General features: G+C 37.5%; 2 protein-coding genes across 13 annotated transcripts in view; one reads left to right on the forward strand and one right to left on the reverse strand.

The window, feature by feature from the left end:
* RBM12B (RNA binding motif protein 12B) overlaps positions 1–22,336 on the forward strand; it is a 24,335-nt gene continuing 1,999 nt past the window's right edge. The window contains exons 1-4 of one of the 11 annotated variants that reach the window (XM_005662972.3): positions 91–227; positions 398–465; positions 3,745–3,791; positions 4,357–11,850. In XM_005662972.3, coding sequence (XP_005663029.1) covers positions 4,385–7,345 — 2,961 coding nt within the window. In that variant the 5' untranslated portion in view covers positions 91–227; positions 398–465; positions 3,745–3,791; positions 4,357–4,384 and the 3' untranslated portion in view covers positions 7,346–11,850. Of the gene's footprint in view, positions 466–3,534; positions 11,851–17,126; positions 18,459–22,336 lie in introns of those variants that run through there. The other 10 variants (XM_003125566.4, XM_013996611.2, XM_013996610.2 and 7 more) reach the window with 10 other exon arrangements.
* FAM92A (family with sequence similarity 92 member A) overlaps positions 10,992–22,336 on the reverse strand; it is a 27,635-nt gene continuing 16,290 nt past the window's right edge. The window contains exons 7-9 of one of the 2 annotated variants that reach the window (XM_005662973.3): positions 18,639–18,752; positions 14,086–14,205; positions 10,992–12,368 (exon numbers count right to left, since the gene is read on the reverse strand). In XM_005662973.3, the coding sequence (XP_005663030.1) occupies positions 12,276–12,368; positions 14,086–14,205; positions 18,639–18,752 (327 nt within the window). In that variant the 3' untranslated portion in view covers positions 10,992–12,275. The remainder of the gene's footprint in view (positions 12,369–14,085; positions 14,206–18,638; positions 18,753–22,336) is intronic. The other variant, XM_013996613.2, reaches the window with a different exon arrangement.

The following is a 22,336-nucleotide window of genomic DNA, read 5'->3' on the forward strand; positions in this document are numbered from 1 at the left end:
AGCGAGCGTCAGAGCGCGTGCGCAAACGTGGCCGGGGCGCCGGGGTGGTGGGTTACGCCTGGAGAGCGCATGGGCAGACAAACTGTACGTCCGTTTGTCCGGAGCGGAGGGGAGAGTGGGCGCCATCTTCTTCTAGGCTCACTGAGGGCTCTACCTGTTTTGGGGAGGCAGCTTCGACGAGGAGTGCTCCCCGTCCCCAGCCTTGTGGTTCTGATTCGGCAGCAGCGGTGTGTGTTTACTGCCAAGTGCGAAGCAGTTACCCTTGGGGCGTCGGGGGCGGGGAGGGGTTGGCGGCAGGGACGGAAGCACAGGGAAAGGCGGGGCGGCGCCAGGAACTAGCGTAGCTTCTGCCGTTAGGGCACCCTCTTTCCTTGCTAAACACCGACTCCCCCGACAGCCTCCATGTGGTGTTGTGTTTGCACTTACCAGTCGGCACGAGAGTGAAGATCTCGAAGGATTTCATAGGTATTTTTTTCTTTGCTATGTCATCGTAGTCAGTGGTGGCAGAAAAGCGCTGAAGGCCCAGCTCATTAGGCTTGAGAGGGGCCAGAGTGTTTGAGTTAGGTGTGGGAGCAGTTCACCCTCTGGAGAGTTAGGGTGGAATGTTTGCCCTTGGGACGGTGTAACGGAAAGGCACGGAGGTTGGGCGGTCCAGGTTAATTTGAAGGCTGATTTTGGCTGAAGGTCTGGCGACAGCATCGGATCCCACGTAGAAACTTTGGCTTGGCGCGAAAGAAGGAAGCTCTGACCCCTGGGAGTATGGACAAAGGCTTTGGGCTATAGAAGCAATGCCTTCGGAGGACCCCCCCCCCCTTGAGGATGATGGATGTTATGGGAAAACCTGTGCCGTGTGGATTCGTCTTCACTTACGGTTCCTACTGGGGACTTTGGCTCTGTGTCGTCATGCCTTTGATTTTTATTTTAACCATCTGCATTATAAAAGGATAAAAAAGGCATATCGTCATAAAGAATCTTTGTGGACCGCGGTAGATTTTATTCTGCAGGGGAAACTCATGCATTTAGAATTGGAATGTGCTTCATCGTAACTTTTTTTAAGAAATAGTGGCAGTTTTCTCTCCTTCACCGTGTCTGGAAAATGACTTGCTGTTCTCTAGTTAAAATAAATGGATCTGAGATAATATCTATTTAAATTTAGCATTCCTCCCTTTGCCCTCAGGCTTAATTAGATGCACGTTTCCTGTTGTTTGTGATAATCGTGATCGAGTGGGATGAATGGTGGGATGAAATCAGCAAAATAATTTAAAATGAGCTTGGTAATTTCAGCGACTTGCCCTTAATTGAGCTTTTAAGGACCCACTTTTTTCATAGGTTGAAAGTTCTTACGGATCAGTCTTTAACACAGTCACGAAAATACTTTTATTGCATTTATAAGTAGAAAAATGTAGGTGCAGAGTACTGTAGAGTATTGTTGTGTTTTGCTTTTTTGTGTGTGTAATGCTCCAAAAATAGAATTTTTCGGGTTGCTTAAGGAAATATCTATGGGAACCACAGGAAAGGTGCTCATTTTGAGAGCTGGTCTCTTATAGGTAGTCTCCTAGGTGTTTTTTTTTTGTTTTTGTTTTGTAGAGGGATAAATGGTACATTACTATTTCAAGGGCAAAAAAGTTTAAGCAATAATTATATTTAACTGTGGAAAATTAGAAGACAGTTTTTATATAGTCGAATTGGAATTTATTAATTTGTACTCATGGAACTACTTAGTTAAAATACTGTTTTTAAATTAGGATAAATTACCAGACTGTTTTTTTTTTTTTTTTTTTTTACTTTGACAAACAATAAGTATTCTTTGAAAGGACCTCAGCTTTTCTTGTAGGTATATTTATGTTCCCTTTTAAATTTTTTTAAAAAGTTTAAGAGGGATAAAATGTTTATTACACTGCTTTCTAAAAATACTTTAAAGGTAAAAAAGGAGTAGCTTATTTTGTGTAGGAAGGAGTCTTGGGACTTTAATGTGGACAGCTATTCCAGAAGCCATTTACAGTTTCTGTTAAAAATGTTGTAGATGTTGGTTTGCTGAAGAAACTAAGCTTTTTTTTTTTTTTTTTAATAACTTTCAGATTTTTTTCTCTAACAGACACTTTTTCATAACAGTTTTTCGGGTTCACATTAATACTGAGTGGAAGGTACAGAGATTTCCCATATGTCTCCTGCCCCCACACATGTAATGTGCAGATATTTTAACAGTAAACTTCATTAATACATTTTTTTTTGGCTGCACCCACTGCATATGATCTTTAACCATGGATCAAATCTGAGCACCTGCGGCAACACTGGATCCTTAACCCACTGCACCAGCCAGGAGTCAAACCCATGCTCCTGCAGAGACAGTGCCAGATCTTTAACTTGCTGTGCCACAGCAGGAACCCATTAATATTTTAATTATCAATTTGGTATTGATAATTCTGATGTGTAAAATGTGCCAGTTAATTTGATTGTTAGTTGACCTTATAGTTTAAGAAGTTTAATCTATGGACCTTTTTCAAAGCAAAATAAACCTTGTGGACTTAAAGACCATGTTTTCAGACACCACTTTGTGGAAGAGTGGTACTTAAGTGAATTAAAACATTTATTTGCACATTAATAACAAATTTATAATTATTAACTTAGCAGGTCTTTAAAAAAATCTACAGTAAATATTGTTAGTTTGGTATCTCTGTAAGTATTAGATGTAAATTTCCTTAAGGAAATATTAAATTGAGATTTTTCAGTAGTTAATACTGATACCCCCAAATATTCCAAATCAATGTATTTTTATTATATTTTTACTTTTTACTTTGTCATTTGGGTTTCCTCAGAATGCAGAACAGTTGTTTGGAAAGTAATATGCTTACTAGCATAATAAGATTCTGTGTTTATCTGCACATTTTGTGTTTGGCTTCAGATGAATTTTAATAGTAATTGTATTAGGAATTTAAGATGAGGAATAACAGGTGAGCTTAAGATAAAGAGTAGTATTAGTTGAGAGTTTTGTTTTTAGGGATACTTTACTATTTGTCTTAATTATAATGGAATCAGGAAATTTGGGTCCATGCTTGAAAGTGTGGGACGTATATGTAGAACTTAAAATTGTATCCAAATGGTAGCCATTGGTTTGGATTTATTGCTTTAAAAATTGGTTTTTGAATTTGAAACATTAGTGTTTTGTTCATTTGGTCTTATGAAAGGTAGGAGATTTACAGGAGAGTTGGACATAATGAGTTAGATGTTTTGTCTTTTCATGGGTGGAAGTGATGATAGATGTTTGGTGGGGAATTTTTGGTGTTTTTAAAATGTCATTTTACTTGTAGAACAGTTGTCTTTTTTTTTTTAAGTGGATATGAAATGTATATACAGTGAAATGCACAGACTTTACAAGATATTATTCATTTAGCCTTGATAAATTTATATACCTATGTACCCAAAATCCAGTCAAAATATATAATATTTTCATTACCTTTTTCCTTTTGCCTTTTCCAATCAAGGACTGATTGTTAAATTTTCAGGGTTTTTTTTTGTTTGTTTTTTAATTTGCAGATATCTGCTTGGAATTTGTACTTCCTTTTTGCTGAAGGATGATTAATTTCCCTTTGGAACAAAAACAACCATTTTATAATGCCCTTAGTTGTGGTTCCTTATATTGTTTCACCTTTAATAGGTAATTCTGTAGTGAATATCCTAATCTGGCGTTGTTTAAGATCGATTGCAGGGTCCAAGGATTAATTATATTTCATTTTCTTTCCACAGTTAAGTTGCTTTTACAGAATTAACAGGTCTCCAAGAAATAAAAAAAGGTAAGATATCCAGAGCTTAAGGCTTTTCACAGAGGCTTGACAAAAAATGTAAAGTAGAATAGTACATCTAGGTACAGGTGGCTTCTGTACTTTATATCTGGCCAATGATGCACTAGTGGTAGGCATTTTATTATCATGAACAGAAATTATATACTGACCATAGATGGCTTTTCTAAGTATATAAAATTCTTTGTGGTTGGTAAAAGTGTTTAATCCTTAAAGCTCTCTCATGTTTCATAGAAGATAAATCTGAAGATAGTTTGGTCTTGTTGTGAAGTAGCACTTGGCAGACTTACAAAGAAGATTTGATATTTTTGATGCTCATAGTTTATAGGATAGGTGAAATGTTTCTTCAAAGTAGCTGGTTTATTTGTATGTTTAGTTGGGAAAAAGTTTATTCTTTTTTTTTTAAGAATTAGATACATTCAATATCTCTGTGACTCATCTTTTTTTTTTTCATTTATAAATGCTGAGGAAGGTAGGAACCAAGTAATTATTAAAGTTAGTTTGGGATTAGGTACTTCAAAAATAAGACTTGCTATTATGTGTACCTTTCTGTCTGCAGGTCATTATTGCTGTGGTTTGAGCTCAGCATGGCTGTAGTCATCCGTTTACTGGGGCTTCCTTTTATTGCGGGGCCTGTGGATATTCGTCACTTCTTCACGGGATTGACTATTCCTGATGGAGGAGTGCATATAATTGGAGGGGAAGTTGGGGAGGCTTTTATTATTTTTGCAACAGATGAAGATGCAAGACGTGCCATAAGTCGTTCAGGAGGGTTTATCAAGGATTCATCTGTAGAGCTCTTTCTTAGTAGTAAGGCAGAAATGCAGAAGACTATAGAAATGAAAAGAACTGATCGCATGGGAAGAGATCGACCAGGATCTGGGGCACCAGGGGTTGGCAGCTTATCTAATTTTGTTGAGGCGCTTAAAGAAGAAGCAAGTAATTCTGGATATGGCTCTCCAATTAATCAAGATGCTGGGTTTCATACTAATGGTACAGGACATGGTGATTTAAGGCCAAGAAAGACACGGCCATTGAAAGCTGAAAATCCTTACTTGTTTCTGCGAGGTTTGCCTTACTTAGTAAATGAAGATGATGTACGTGTCTTTTTCTCTGGTTTGTGTGTGGATGGAGTAATTTTCTTAAAGCATCATGATGGCCGAAATAATGGTGATGCCATAGTAAAATTTGCTTCATGTATTGATGCTTCAGGAGGTCTTAAATGTCATAGAAGTTTTATGGGTTCAAGATTTATAGAAGTAATGCAAGGCTCAGAACAACAGTGGATTGAGTTTGGTGGTAATGCAATGAAGGAGGATGACATTCCTATGAGGACTGAAGAACATTCTCAACCAAGAGGAATTAATGATAGACATTTTCGGAAACGATCTCATTCAAAATCTCCCAGAAGGACACGTTCTCGTTCTCCTCTTGGATTTTATGTTCACTTAAAAAATCTGTCCCTAAGTATTAACAAAAGAGATTTAAGAAATTTCTTTAGAGATACTGATTTGACTAATGAACAGATTAGATTTTTATATAAAGATGAAAGAAGAACAAGATATGCCTTTGTGATGTTCAAGACTCTGAAAGACTATAATACTGCTCTAGGTTTACATAAAACTGTTTTACAATATCGCCCGGTTCATATCGATCCAGTTTCTAGAAAACAGATGCTGAAGTTCATTGAGTGTTATGAAAAGAAAAGACCAGCCTCAATAGAGAAAGAGAAGCTTGGACACATTTCACAAAAATACTCTCAAGAAGGCTACTCTGGCCAGAAACTGTGCATATATATAAGAAATTTTCCATTCGATGTTACAAAAGTTGAAGTGCAGAAGTTCTTTGCAGACTTTTCTCTTGCTGAGGATGATATTTACTTGCTTTATGATGACAAAGGAATTGGTCTGGGAGAAGCATTGGTGAAATTCAAATCAGAAGAACAGGCCATGAAAGCTGAACGTTTAAATCGTCGAAGATTCTTGGGGACAGAGGTTTTGTTAAGGCTTATATCTGAGGTACAAATGCAGGAGTTTGGTGTAGATTTTTCTTTAGTGTCCAGTGAGAGAATACATGACCATTCACAGTCGTGTGATAGAGATGATCATTTCCATTCATTTGATTCAAATGATCTACCGGTATACTCAGTTGGCCCTTCTGAAAACTTAAGGCATCAGCAAGAGGACTTGAGGCAACTGGACAGTTTCAAGCATTCCCAGGGGGATTTCCGACTGCCTGATAGGCGCCCTCCAGGAGACTTTAGGCATTCCCCAGAGGATTTCAGGCGCTCTCCGGAAGACTTTAGGCGCCTTCGGGAGGAACATTTCAGGCGACCACCTGAGGATGACTTCAGGCGTCCTTGGGAAGAGGACTTCAGGTACCCTCGAGAGGAGGATTTCCGGTACCCTCGGGAGGAGGACTGGAGGCGGCCACCAGAAGAGGATTTCAGACGGCCTCCCAAGGATGACTTCAGGAGACCACCTGAGGAAGACTGGAGGCGGCCCCCTGAGGGAGACTTCAGACGGCCACCTGAGGAGGATTGGAGGCGGCCTCCCGAGGAAGACTTCAGACGGCCTCCCCCAGGAGAATGGAGGAGACCACCTGAGGAAGACTTTAGGCGGCCCCCTGAGGAGGATTTCAGGAGACTTCCAGAGGAAGACTTCCGACGGCCCCACGAGGAGGACTTCCGGCGGTCTCCTGAGGAAGATTTCAGGCATTCTCCAGAGGATGACTTCCGGCGGCCACCTCCGGAGCACTTCCGGCGGCCGCCACCGGAGCACTTACGCCGGCCACCGCCAGAGCACTTCCGTCGACCGCCTCAGGAGCATTTCCGCCGGCCGCCCCAGGAGCATTTCCGACGGCCGCCTCAGGAGCATTTCAGACGGCCGCCTCAGGAGCATTTCAGGCGGCCACCCCAGGAGCATTTTAGGCGCCCCCGAGAGGAAGATTTTAGGCACCCACTGGATGAAGATTTCAGGGGCCCTCCCAATGAAGACTTTGGGCACCCTCCTGATGAGGACTTCAGGAGTCCCCAGGAGGAAGATTTTAGATGCCCTTCTGATGAGGACTTCAGGCGGCTCCCAGAGGAAGACCTCAGGGAAGCTCCGGAGGAGGACCCTAGACTTCCCGACAATTTTAGACTTTCTGGTGAGCAGTTTAGGAGCCCCCCTGATGATTTCAGAAGTCATCGCCCTTTTGTGAATTTTGGTCGCCCAGAAGGTGGCAAGTTTGATTTTGGAAAGCGTAATATGGGAAGTTTTCCTGAGGGGAGATTTATGCCTGATCCGAAACTAAATTGTAATTCAGGTAGAGTAATACCCATTAAGATAATGAATCTTCCATTTAAAGCTAATGTTAATGAAATTCTAGACTTTTTCCATGGTTATAGAGTCATACCTGACTCAGTTTCAATACAGTATAATGAGCAAGGACTACCTACAGGGGAAGCCATTGTTGCCATGATAAACTACAATGAAGCTATGGCTGCTATTAAAGATTTGAATGATAGGCCAGTTGGCCCCCGGAAAGTTAAGTTAATTTTGCTTTAGAAAGCATTTCTAAATTCAGTTACCTCCCCACAGTATTGATGCCGTAAAATGCATTTATGTTTTTTTAAAGTGTTGATTTTTAATTGTCTCATGAAACATTTAAATTTTGACTGTGAATAGAACAAATGTAAATAGTAGAATGTGAATCTGGTCTTCTTTTGCTTGCAAATTTCCATTCACTTTTTCTAACTTTAAATTAAAATGCTCATTTTTTTTTTTTCACAGTGGAGAGAACTAATTCCCTGAGTGCATTAATTTTTGTTGATGTCATAAGTAAACGTCAAGACTTGTATAAAGTAGAACTGTATTTGGGGAAGATAAGTTTTATATCCACTTTTGTTTTCATTCTGTAGTTTACATTTTTATTCAAACTGTATAAAGAAGTGGTCAGTGACTGATTGTTCAGGGTTAGCATTTTCATTGCTAATTGCCTGCAGACTTAGTGCCCTTTTCCTTGTCTGAGACATTACTGTGTTAATAAGCCTCTCATTAATCATAAGTAGTTCAAAATGGACAGACTGTGAACTTGAAGTTTACTTATGTAAAAAACTTAGCAAATTCTTAAAGTTTTCATGTTCATAACTTTCAAAGATTTATAAAAATAAAACTTGCAACTAAATAGACCAACTAATTAACTTGTATTTGTATAAAGAGGGAAGAGAATTACAGCTCCTTTTGTGATGGTTTCCATCAGCTACATTAAACAATATTTATAATAGGGACCAAACATTATGTGATAATAGTGTAGAGTGCTATGTATAATTCTGGTTTCTTCCAACATCTCATCAGCCAAATTGGTAAGATTTACTCAAAATACTTAAAAAAGTAATTATAGGTACAAAAGGACTTTCAGGCTTATGCTGGGAAGAATCTGATAAATGGATATAGTTTGTGTTTCTTGGAAGAACTTACTGATGATTCATGTAATTTGTAATTTTTATTAGGTTTTCATTTCTTAATTTCAAAACTATTCAAAGAGTCAATGATTAAAACTTAACGACTTCTGTGAGACTGAATTTTGACTTCTTTGATATTTGACATTTAGTGTAAACATTTTGCGAACACTGGATTTGATTTTCTGTAGCAAAATAATATTAATGCTAACATCAGGAACTTACCATGTGATAGGCAGTGTAAGTGCTTTACATGCATAATGTCAATATTCCCTAAGAAGCTGAGAGTATTTACTTCACAAATGAGATAATGAAATTTAAAGAGTTTAAGTAACTTGCCTAAAGTCATAGCTAGTAAATCTTGGAACCAGTTTCCACCCAGGCAGACTACTGACTTCAGTTCATGCTCTTAATACTTTGGCCTACTAACTTTGTTAAATGGTATTTTTAATTTTAGTAATACTGTACTAAAAATATTTTCAAGAGTAAAGAATATTTTCTTACCTACAGATAAAATGAGTATGCCCAAACATTGTTAATAGAAGACAGAGTTATATATCCAGGGCTTCCCTGGGAAACTTAACATTATATATTGGCTTCTAATTTAAAATTGTCCATTTTATTAAACATGATTTGACTTTGGCCTTTTATAGTTTACATAAAACAAAATTTCCTCACATCTGTGAGATATTTCCCACATTGATCAAATAAGATTAAAACTTGAATTTATTTACAGTAATTTAGTCATTTAATAGTAAAGTATTGCAGATGTAGAATACTTAGCCAGTTAGTACTTAAGTATTTTGGATTAATCATTAGTTATTTAATGAAGTCTAAGAAAAGTCAACCAAAGTTTCTGTGTTTTTAATTATGGTGAATATCCTGCTTGCTAGTAGAATGAATAAACTGGTAAATTTGGTTCAGAAAAGCACATCAGTATGGCTCTTGAAACTAGTATACTTATTAGCAGCTGGGAGAATGACAGTAGGAAGAAATGATAATTTCAAATGCTCAAAGATTATATAGATTGACTTATTTGATCAGATTTCTTGAGGAATGTTATTGGGAGACTTAAAAATGCTTCTAAAATATCAATAAATGCTAAAATGAAGCTTAAAGTAACACTTAATATGGAACTGCTTTTCAGTCTAGGTTAGGGTGGGACCGGTGATGGTAGATTAGAGGCTAACACAATGGTAAACACAGGCTTTGTATTTCGATTGTAAAGTTAATGGATTGATATGAATAATTTTACTCTCTTCAGTTTAATGTATTTTTTAACTTTTGAAAATAAGATTATTATAGAAAGCTGACTTAGGCTTGCGAGCCCTTTTGCTCATCTCTTCCCAACTCTGCCTTCAGTGATGGGTTAATATATTGGCTTTGATAGGAGTAGTTATACCATGGAAACTGGTAAATACAGAAAATCAGGACTTTCCACCCCAGAGAGCCAGTTTACCAGCATACCACCAACTTCAATCACATAAAAGAGAATGGTGTACTAATTCCTCCTGTACCCACTGCCCAGCTTCAATGATTCTCACAGCCAGTTTTGTTTGCCAATACTAGATAGATCAGGTATACTAGTGGCATACTGGTTCTCTAGTTTAATACCCAGTGGCATTTTAGTTATCTTAAAGCCAAACATTTTTGTCTCGAAGTTATCTGAAAAATACAGATCATGTCTAGAAGTAAACATAATCCCATAAGCAAGAGATAGGTAAGAATCACTATATTAGTAGTGCCCACATCACTTGCTGAGAACCCTGTAAAGAGCACTGGCTTATAGGCACATGTGTCTTAAGCAGTGACCCCATTGCCTCTCTCTTTGTATTTAAATGTTAGCTAACATTTATTGAGCTGTAACAGAGACTATATGATCTTTAATTGTATATGATTAACTGTGTCACTTAGTCCCAATAACCCTAATAAACCTACTCTGAAGATAGGAAATGGAGTCCTGTAGCCAACTAGTCAGGTTGGTTGCTTTTTTGCAAGGAAGCTAAAGAAGTTTTTACTTTTTTTGGGGGGGGGGGTCTTTTTAGGGCTGAGCCTGCAGCATATTGAGGTTCCCAGGCTAGGGGTTGAATCAGAGCTGGCCGCTGGCCTACACCATAGCTCGTGGCAATGCTGGATCCTTAACCCACTGAGGCAGGCTAGGGATCGAACCTGCATCCTCATGGATGCTAGCTAGTCGGGTTTGTTTCTGCTGAGCCACGATGGGAACTCCAGAGGTTTTTACATTTTTAAATGTGGTTACAGAAGTATCTTAATAGCCTTAATTTTGTCTCAGCTCACAAATTAGAAAAATATTTATTGTGTAGCCCCTTAAGAAGTTTGCCAGCCTATGTCTGGTTTAAAGTTTAATGTTAAGTTGAAGGTATTAATATTTCTTTGTCCTTAGAATATTTTTTTGAAGTAGAGCATATGTTTTATGTCAGAATTATTTGCTCATTGCTTTACACATCAGGCACTGTTTTAACTTTACAAATAGGGCAACTGATTCCAAGAGAAGCGAGCTACTATCACATGCAGCAAGGGGAATTTTTCTTTTCCCAGCCACAACACCAGGATTAAATACTGAGAAAAATAAAAATAGTGATATCCTCAGTTTCTTAAGAATATCAATTTATTTAGTTTTAAAATAATTTGAATATTTTATTTAAAAGTAGTCAAGTAATTTTATCTTATCACTTAGGACTGTTTTCAGGAAGTGCTGCTTTGTTAACAGAACCATGAATAACAAAGTCACAAAAGCTTTCTAGAGAGTCTTTATTTTTCTGTTAAGAATAATTGCTTTTTTGCGGTAATCCCAAATGGTTTTATAAATTGTCTTAATTTTTATATGCCTGACCAGCATCTATGAAATAAAAGTACAATTCCCATACAAATAAAAGCATCAGACATACTGAAAGGCTCTGATTAAATTGTTTTATGTTTTCAGGAATAAGAATGTGACTATATACTCTTATTGATCAGATAGTAGTTTGATAAAATTTTCATAGAATTTTTAGCGATTTATGGGTTTCCATGATGTTTTTTCAAGGCAACATTCCTTTAGATTCACAGCTTTCCAAAAGTTGGAGTGCCATGTGTAATGCTTTATTTAGTATGACAGTGGTTTCATTTTAAAGTGAGAATCAGGCTGAATGTTGCTTTTTAAAGCTAAAATTTATACTTTGTGTATAGTAGTAAAACACTGATATCTTACTGTTCCATTACTGTTTTTCAAGAACGATTACACTTGTTGAAAACTAAATTTACATATCAAATGATGAAACTTCAGGTTGTAGCAGAAGTAAAAAAAAAAAAGAAAAACTTGTCTTCGTTTAGAGCTTTATGGAATAGAATTTGTATTTCATTAGAATAACTATCTGAGGACCCTTTTTCTGGTGTTGAAAGCATGGTATCGTAAGCTAAAAGAAGCAAGTGGAATTGTTGGATCTTTGTTTTTTGTTATCTACCTAACTGTTGCAACCTCAGCTAGGTATAGTGCATCAATATGAAATACTTCTGAATACATACTGTTTTTTAAAAAAATGGAAGCTGGAGTTCCCTTCGTGGCTCAGCGGTTAAGGATTCTGACTAGGATCCATGAAGATGCAGATTCAATCCATGGCCTTGCTTGGTGGGTTAAGGATCCAGCATTGCTGTGAGCTGTGGTGTAGGTCACAGATGAAGCTTGGATCTGGAATTGCTGTGGCTGTGGTGTAGGCTGCCAGCTGTAGCTTTGATTCGACCTCTAGCCCAGGTGCAGCCCTAAAAAGCAAAAAAAAAAAAAAAAAAAAAAAAAAAAAAGGAACCTATACAAAAAGATCATGTGCTGCTAGATAGAATGTTGAAATAACTAGTGTGTAATATTCTTTAAAACCATCATTTTTGGTTAGCATAAATTTCCTTTAATAACTTCTCTGTTTCTGGTAGGATTTCATCTTGAGGTTTAATGTATCAAGCCAGTATAAAGTTTTACAGTTGAGTAATTCTGGATATCAAGTCATTTAAGATGAAAATGGAAATGCAAAGTTTACATAAGAAAATTAATTTTCTTCTTCGGTAATGTCTAAGTCTTCATCCTCTTCATCATCATCATCTTCTGTTTGTTGATCTTTTTTTAGTCGACAGGTGGATACCTGTTAAAAAAAGTTAATGTTTTTAAATTAACTAATTTAAAAATATTTTTACATGCTTGGTATCTTTTTAATGTGCCCTGTTAGAGAAGGACACATGAAACAAATATTCGAGAAAATGTCCATAAGCAATTTTAGCAATGAAAATTTCCTACAAATTAATATATTTTAAGGTTTGAAAACAGTCACAAAATGTTTTCATTCACTTATTATTTTCTGAATAAAAATGTATAACTAATCATTTGATTCCAGTTGGATACCACTACTTTAGTAATGTTTATGTACTGAAATATCTGACTGGAATTAAATGGATATAGAAATATTTTAAACAACTTTTAGGTTACAAAAAGAGGTATCAGAAAATCATCAAAGGGATGGCAAAAACAGTATTTCAACTAGACAACTCAAATATTAAACTTGAAAAATAGTGTGATTTACGTGGGATAAGTTGAGAATCTGAATTCACATGATGTTAATTTAAGTCCTGACTGTTGCCACTTGGATCATCTTGCTTCAGACTTTTCTGAGGGTGATTCCACCTCCCACAGAACATTTGGCAATGTCTGGAGACACTGTTGATTGCCACAACTGTGTGTGTGTGTGTGTGTGTGTGTGTGTGTGTGTGTGTGTGTGTGTGTGTGTGTGTGTGTGTGTGTGTGTGTGTGTGTGTGTGTGTGTGTGTGTGTGTGTTACTGGCATCTTGTATGTAGGGGCTAGGGATACTGCTCAACATCTGTACAATGCACAGGGTGGTATCCACCCCTTACTACGAAATTACCTGGCTCAAAGTTAATAGTGCTGAGGTCAAGAAACTCTGGGATTAGGTGTTTTAAAGTGCTCACAGATCTTGGCTAACTTAAATGAAATCATTAGATGTAAACAGTCAACCAAAACTTTGTACTGTAATACTAGATTATGGAACTTATGTGCAAGGCACTTAGTGCTGGAATTATATAATTTGGCTATGGGGAGAGATGCGTAAATAAAAAGCAGTAAATAAGTGTTAGAGGAGAATCAAATGAAAATAGAAGGTACTGATTGGGTTAAATTTACGTGAAAGTTTCATTTTGAAAATTTTAAAATCTAAAGGCTAGACGTGAAAAAGGCCATAGCTCTTTAAATCAGGAATTGGCACGCTATAGCTGTTTACTTCCTTTTTATCTTTAAAATTTTATTACAACATACTGATTTGTTAATGTATTGTTTATCGCTGCTCTTGGCTGGGGCGGAGAGCTTATGGGCCCACAAAATCTGGTATTTTCTGTGTGGCCCCTTAGAGAAAAAGGTGGTTGACCGTTGATCTAGATACCAGGTAACTCAGGCTTTCTGAATATAGAAGAAAAGATGCTTTACTTAAAGATATGTGCTTCTGGATCTATGATAATGTTCAACAAAAGCCCTTTTTAGGTATAATTTCAGTAAGCCATTAATAATGGGATTTAAACCCTTAGCAATTTGCTTTCAGAATTTGTGCTCTTCATATTATACCAGAGAACTAATCTAAGTTGGCCTCTTCATCCCTTCCACCTCTGTTCTCAAGAGTTCTGCTTTAGAGAGTAATATAGTGTAAGAAATAACAGCCTCACCTAGTACAATCTTACATCATTTTATGTATGAGGCAGAGGGTAAATTTTAAGAAGTCAAATGACTTAAGGGAAACATTTTTAGTAATGAACCAATTCTAAAGTGGCAGTTCAAACTATTACGGTTTTTAGCTTACCTGTCCTGTTCCAGATACACACTTAGTTGACAGTGATCTCTGAAGAGGTGACTTTGAATTTGCTCTTACGATATCTAAACGAGATGAATAATCTGGTGGACACAGAGAATTTCGGAAAACCTGTTGCAATGATAAAACAATGTTATAAACTAGATACTAAACAATGGAAATCTAGAAAGTCACAAGTTCCCCTTAGTTAAGAATTTTTTAAAGCAACTTCCTCCTCCCCATGCCGGAGACAAAGTTTCATTTATTAATCATAAGTTTAAAACAAAATACAAAAATATTTTAAGTCAGGAAGACGAAAGCTAAAAAATTCTAATGTAAGATAATCATTCCTGAAAACAGTCACTTGAGAGCTCTTGCAGGGGGAGCATGAAAAGTTCTGACCTTCAAAGAATATGAAAGCCAATGGGGAGACTGTAAGTCATATTTCTGATTCTTTCTGTTCTACCTATTCTCAATTCCTAACCAGTTTAACTTCACAGCAATACTTTTCTTTGTCTTTTTCAGGGCTGTACCCACAGCATAAGGAGGTTCCAAGGCCAGGGGCTGAATCGGAACTGTAGCTGCTGGCCTATGCTAGAGCCACAGCAATGTGGGATCTGAGCCAAGTCTGCCACCTACACCACAGCTCATGGCAACGCGGGATCCTTAACCCACTGAGCCAGGCCAGGGATCGAACCTGCATCCTCAAGGATGCTAGACGGGTTCATTAACCACTGAGCCACAATGGGAACTCCTAACTTCACTGAAATGGTGTGACAGTGCATTACAGAAGAGTAAATGAAGCCACTTTAATTTATGGATTCCAATCTCACTAGGATCTGGAATGCCATTTATTGCTTGTCAGTTCTTTTTCCTTAAAACAGTAGTTCCAAATATTACATGCTTTTAAACTTTTATCTATCTAAAAGCTGTCTTTTCTTCTTCTACCATTCTGTAACATAGAGAAGCCAAGTCTTTCAGATGTTGTTTCTTCATATTCCCTCCCCTTTCCCTCAACTCTTCACCCCATCTTTTTCCTTTTTTTTAAAGCAAATATCATTCTGATTCTCTCCAAGGTGGATTTTCCAATTAGCCAAAACTTCAACAAATAAAAGCTTGCTTTCTTCACAGGTTTCCTCTCCCAGCAAATAAGATTAAGAGCCATGTAAAAAAAAAAATTACTTCAAGGTATAACTTTACTCTTTGTCTTTTCTAGGGCCGCACCGATGGCATATGGAGGTTCCCAGGCTAGGGGTCTGATCAGAGCTGTGGCCGCTGGCCTGTGCCATAGCCATGGCCACACGGGATCCAAGCAGCCTCTGACAGCAACGCCAGATCCTTAACCCAATAAGTGAGGCCAGGGATTGAACCCGTAGTTTCATGGTTCCTAGTCGGATTCGTTAACCACTGAGCCACAACAGGAACTCCTAACTTTACTCTTTAAAAAACTTCTCAAAACATTTTATGTCATTTCCATTTGTCAGCAAACTACAATCAGGCTTTCCTCTTCCACTGAAATTGCGCTTGCCGTTTATCTTGCCAAAGTTGTCTTTTTGGCTTCATCTTCAACTGACTTCTTTTCCATGTATGCCATCACTTACACTCTTCATGTGCTAGCTGTCCTCTATTTCTTCACATCTCCTTTCCTACTGTTTGCACCTGAAATATTTTTTAAAGGATTTCCCTTAGGCCACCTTTCCTTTTTCTGTGACAGATCTTATCTACAGTGTTGATGGCTACCCTTCCACCAACACCCAGCATACTCTCTTCTGACAGCCATATTTATGTTCCTCACTTCTGTTCTCCTAGACAGCACTATGCATAGAATTTTCTGAGATGATGGAATGCTTGCTGTTTTCTGTGCTGTCCAAAAAAGCCACATGTGGCTCCTGAGCCCTGGAAATGTTTGTCACTGAAGCACTGAATTTTTAATTATAATTTAACCTTAAATAGCCAAATATGCCTACTGGCTATTCTATACTGGACAGTGTAGCTCTAGATTCACCTTTTTAATGAAAGACATTACCATAGGCAAGACCAAGCTAGAAACCTGGGCATTCTTATATTTAAAATAGAGCTACTTCTATTTTAATTTATTGAGTCTACACATCTTTAGCTTACTTGGGGGTAGCAGACTACAGACCAAAATATAATTTTTGCTACCAAAAATCTTTGTGGTGGCTGACGACTGAGAGTCTAAATGCCTTAGGTGACATTCGAGGCTTATAATTACCCAAACATACCAATTATACGTCACTTCTAGCTTATATACTTATATGCAGAACATGTTACACTGTGTCTTTGAAATGTTGGTTCCTTAGCCTGGAATTCCAGCATACTTACTCATTCTTCAAGCGCCAAGTCAAATGCCATCTTTTTTCTGCTTTCCCCTGTTCTCTAGTTAGTAGCACCTCATGTTCAAATCCTCAGTACAGCTTTTATCTGTTTTGTAATTACATATCTGTTTCCACAACTAGTTTTAAGTTCCTCTACAGCAAGAAGCCTTGTTTTATCTTTGCAACTCTTTCCACCTTAAGACACTAACCTGGTAAATGAATGATGTTAACATGAACTTAATTTGAATGTTTTGGAAAAAGGAGACTCAAGGTAGGGGATGTCTCTACCTTTTTCGTTAAATCTTTAAGTTCAGGTCAGACACAAATGGAATCAAGGGATGGAACCTAACACAAGAGGTAAGACTTGTGTTTTAGGGCAATGCAAGCATGCTAATTAGGTTATTTAATAGGTTACTGAGGACCCAATTATATTATGGTGCCAGACATAGAACCTGGCATCCTGGTATGATATCACAACTGGATGGATGACTCAATCTACTAGTACTTGGAAGAAATATATTTTTGCTAGAACGACATTCCTTTTTTTAGGCTTTTCTAGCAAAAATAAAGTTGAAAGTGGGAAATGGAAGATCATATACAACCCTTGGGATAATGTCTAAACCAATTAAATATTAAAACTAATCTCTTACTGCAAAACAACAGATTTACAGGGATATTAATTTACTGGCAATAATGCATTTTCCAATATGGTCCAAGATCTCTTCTAGGAGTGAGTCTCAAGATCTGAATATGCTCTGAACTGAATGCACAGAGATGATCTTTTGAAGGGGAAAATTGGCCTGACCATACTTTTTATGTGAAGAGCAAATCAGGTAAGATGATTTCTGATATAAATAGATGCAAAAAATTAGCTGCTGCTTCAGTCAGCAGTTCTCATAGAGTAAGGACTACTACCTAAGAACAGCAAGTTATTTCTCTGTTCCTCTCTACATGTTTTCTCTACTTGTTTCCAAGGAACCTTGTATTTAAAGGGTCCTTCCTCTTCTTGGTATCTGTTTGATGTAATTTTACCCCTGCTGGTCAGTCCCACACAACTCTGCCCAACCTGCTCTCCTCTCCTATCCACGACTTCTGTATGGCATCACAGTGATTGCTTATGCCTGCAGTTCATTACACCTCAGGACCTGTGTTTATCTATCTGTACTCTATGCCTGACGATTGTTGCCAGGTATCCTACTCATCTTCCCTCAAACTTTGGATTAAGATAACATTCTTTAATTCTCTAGACTATTTAGAATCCTCCATCACATAAACACTCACAGCATACTGTATTTTTTTTTTTTATGGGACTGGTTGCATTGTAAAACCTGAATAGTTATATACTATCTTTTTAATTACCAGTACCGAGCAAGCCTATATACAAACCTACATTTATTTCATAGCTTACTGATTAAGTCACACAAAACTAGTTATAAGCCAGATTCTGCTGTTTACTAGCTAAGTGGCTATGCCCAAGTTAAGTTACTTAAAACTTCTAAACCTGTTTCTTTAGCTGTAAAATGAGCATGATACCTCATAGGATTTTGTGAGGAGTGAGTGAGAAAATGCATGTAAGGCTTTGGGTGTTGTGTATGGCATAAACACTCAAATGGTAGCTCAAACTAATAAATGTTATTTTTAGCATACATAAGTGACTTATGTCATTAGTCAAAATGATATACTATTTCATGTAATGGTTTTACTTCTATTATATTTTTCTAGTTATTAAATTAACTCTTGGAACTCTACCATGGTTAATTTGAAAAGTTAAACATAAAGTCATTAAAGTTCAGCTACTCGTAATTGTATACAATAACATCTAAACCATTATAGTGTTCTAATTTAATTTTTTCACCCAAGCTAGTGTTCTCTTTTAAACATTTCTGTATTGATAGAAGAAGTGAGGTTACAAAGACATAATCCTGGAGTTCCAGGGTGGCTCAGTGGTAACACACCTGACACACCAGGGATTGAACCCACATCCATGAAGATGTGGGTTCAATCCCTGGCTTTGCTCAGTGGGTTAAGGATCCTGGCATTGCTGGGAGCTGTGCTGTAGGTTGCAGACACAGCTCGGATCTAGTATAGCTGTGGCGTAGGCTGACAGCTGCAGCTCTAATTTGACCCCTAGCCTGGGATCGTCCATATGCTGCGGTGCAGCCCTAAAAAGACAGACAGACAGACAGACAGACAGACAGACACACACACACACACACACACACTTCCTACCTCTAAATCTTCTTCTTCATCAATCTTCTGTATATTTTGGTAGGCAGAAGTGTAGACCTCTAAAGCTTTGCCATGAAATAACATTTCGATGGTGATAAATTCTGAAAATATTGTCTAAAAGAAACCAAATATTTGAATTTAAACAATAATATAAATTGCTTCATGACTATAGTAAATTTATTCCTTACTAGTCTTGGCATTTTATGAAAAACAGAGGTATCTGTTTTTTCACAGGACAGACGATGTAGAAAAGATAACAGAGATAAAAATAGTTGCAAAGACCCTCTGCAGCAAGACTTTCAAATTATACAAAATATTTCCTAACTCACCATTTACTTCCCTTTTTAAATCAGTTCTTGTATTACTTAGCAATTTATGATTTTAAAAAAAAGATCTAACTGAACTATATGTCGTACTCTGTTGCCAAGGGCCTATAAATATTAAAATAACGCAGTTCAGTTCTGAAGCTGTTACTTTAGCAACTATAACTGATGTTTAAAAGAATGTTTTGTAGACAAGAATTCCATCCCATTCATATTTCTGACTGTATGTAACATACAAGTAGTATTCTCTAACCACAAAGAGATTACTTGGTAATAATGACATTCCCACTTTTTTTTTTTTTTTTTTTTTTGCTTTTTAGGGCCACACCTGTGGCATGTGTTAGTTCCCAGGCTAGGGGTCAAATCAGAGCGTAGCTGCTGGTATACCACAGCTGCAGCAACAGCAGATCCTGGCCCCACTGAGCAAAGCCAGTGATCGAACCTGCGTCCTCATGGATACTAGTCAGATTTGTTTCCGCTGCACCACAGTGGGAACTCCCAATATTCTCACTATTGATATATCTGCATAGAGCTTTCCAGTTTACGGATACATGACTTGCCAAGTGTTGCTCACAGCTAGAACACTGAGACTTGGACCTCGGTCTCTGAGGTTATAGCTCTTGCTCATTGTATTGTGTGGTTCTCCTTGGAATCAATCATTTCCTTCACAAATAAACTGCAGGTAAACTACGAGCATGAGGACAATTTAGTGAACAGAGGTCAGATCTTGAGCAAAGAGAATAAATAAAGATGTGCATGGTGATCTAAGCAGGGGTGAGATAATCAGGCAAGGAAAGTATACAAACTGGACAAGTTTTCAATAAAAAGGATCTTACCCTTTTGTTAATTATCTGATCTCTTGTCAGAATAGAAAAAAATCAGCATTAATGTAGAAAGAACTGAGCAGAATAAGAATATTATAGAAAATACTCAAGCACTGTCCTGAAAGGGGCAAGATTAGACAAGGTGGATTAGGCTAGAAGACAGTAATAGTCAAATAACCGTTTTCTGGACTTGCCTTGTGGTTCAGTGGGTTAAGGATCTGGTGTCGTTACTGCAGTGACTGGGGTCACTGCTGTGGCATGGGTTCAATCCCTGGCCCCAGGAATTTCCATATGTTGAGGTGCAGCCAAATAAATAAATACATACATACCCATTTTCCTTCATTCCTGCTCTCCTGTGTTAGGCACCCAGAAAGGAGTAGTCCTGCACCTTAGAAAATAGTCATGTAGATATCCTTTAGTGTCCTGTGATTTTTTTTTTTCCCCTCTCCATCTCCATTCTTAAAGAATAGAAAACTATTTAAGGGCACATAAACAAGTCCCGCTTGCTACTTAGTGGAAATAGATCTGTAGTTGACAGTATCTGTTTTGGTATGCCAAGCATGTATGTTGGTTTAACTACAAAGACTGGGCTCTGGGATAAGAGCCCTAACTATGACTGACAATAACCTTTACTGTTACTTCACAGAAGGCTCTGGTATACTGGACCAGCAACTACTAAACAGCATTATGCCAAGATACAATTTTGGATTCTATGCAAGGAATACCTAGATACCCAGGAATACTTTAGAGGTGGAATGGCTTTTGACTAGGTCCGGGACTTCTCTTACTTGTCAGCCTTCCTAAGATAGCTGGCAACCTAGAAAGTGAGGGATTAAAGCTATATCACGCAAGTAATTTGGGTGTTAATCCTATTTTTAAATAATTTTACAAATGGACATTTTAGGTCTTTAATAGTTAATAACTAGTCACACTAGTTAATAACTAGTGAAATACAAATATTTATAGCCTTATTACACCTAAATTTGTAGGTGTAGGCTTAATTCAAATCTATTCCACTGTGGTAACTTTGGGGACTATGCAAAAAATTCAAAATAATTTAAAATATTTTTCAAATATTTGAATATAGTCATTAAATTCCTGATGCCCAGAATCTCTGAACATGATGTCATCTTTGAACTAACAGTTTTTTAACAACAGCATTTTATAGGAGTTCTGTTTCCCTTAGCTGATAAGTAAGCCCTGAAAAGTATGTAGATACGCCTGTCACTGAAGAATGCTATCTTTTGTTTATCTGTATCCTCTGATAAGAGAATCTATTACACTCTCATTGTGTTTTCTTTTAAAATTTTTTTCTTTTTGCAGCTGCACCTGCAGCATATGGAAGGAAGTTCCTGGGCTAGGGGTCGAACTGGAGCTACAGCTGCTGGCCTACGCCACAGCCCAGCAGCACCAGATCTGAGCTGCATCTGCGACCTTCTTCACAGCTTGTAGCAACACTGGATCCTTAGCCTACTGAGCTAGGCTGGAGACTGAATCTGCATCCTCAGAGAGACAATGTCGGATCCTTCCTTAACTTGCTGAACCACAACAGGAACTCCTACACTCTCAATTTTACAAGACAGTGGTCAGCATTTTCCTCAAAAATTCAGTTTCAATTACTGATAAAAAGTATTTTAAGAAGTATCTTTAATCAATAAATGGCTATCATTTACTGCTTGGTAGGTGAAGGAAAAATCACTCTCAAGTTTTGTGATACTTCGGTTTAATCCTTGATGATTTGACCTTTCATTTCTTGATAAAAACTATATACCTATTTAAGATGGGAATGGCCTTGTTAATTTTTTATACTATTTTTCCATCAACAGCAGTGATGGAGAATCAGTGGCATTTGTTATGCTAGTATCCTAGAATTAGAATTTTTGACCCAAGAGCCATGATGCCTTAAGATTATCACAGGAGAGATACATACTTGAGCACAGTGTGGAGGGAAAACCACCAGTTAATACTTTTTTTTCCCACTAACTAGAATTTCAAATACTTTTTTTTCCCACTAGTTAGAATTTCATAAACATTGGAAAATGGGCAGAGAGGAGGAAAATGCTAGCAAGAAACAGAAGAACTAGAGGACAACTGGTATAAGAAAGGACAACTTTATGAAAGTATTATGTTTTTGAAATAAAATGTGAGTCACCAGTGAGGTGGACTTTCAAGGATTCAATCATATTTAGAAATAATTTTTTTCAAATAAATAGAGCTTTTCAGTTACCTCATGTAATCTGCTTATATGGAATGTGTCAGTATGATCAGGGGACACAAGCATTAATGAGTTACTTTTTCCCCTCTATTTTATATGACTAGAAGGCCACTTGGGTACACACTTCATTATTACTACTGGTTGGGGATGGGGGAGCTAATATGAAATTTTCTTTTCACTGACAAATATTTTGCAAAGCAGAAATAGTAGATAAAAATGTGGGCTCTCGGAGCCCCTGTCGTGGTTCAGTGGTTAACAAATCAGACTAGGAACCATGAGGTTGCAGATTCGATCCCTGGCCTCGCTCAATGGGTTAAGGATCCAGCATTGCTGTGA

This window comes from Sus scrofa, chromosome 4, assembly GCF_000003025.6.
Source record: "Sus scrofa isolate TJ Tabasco breed Duroc chromosome 4, Sscrofa11.1, whole genome shotgun sequence".
Lineage (NCBI taxonomy): Eukaryota > Metazoa > Chordata > Mammalia > Artiodactyla > Suidae > Sus > Sus scrofa.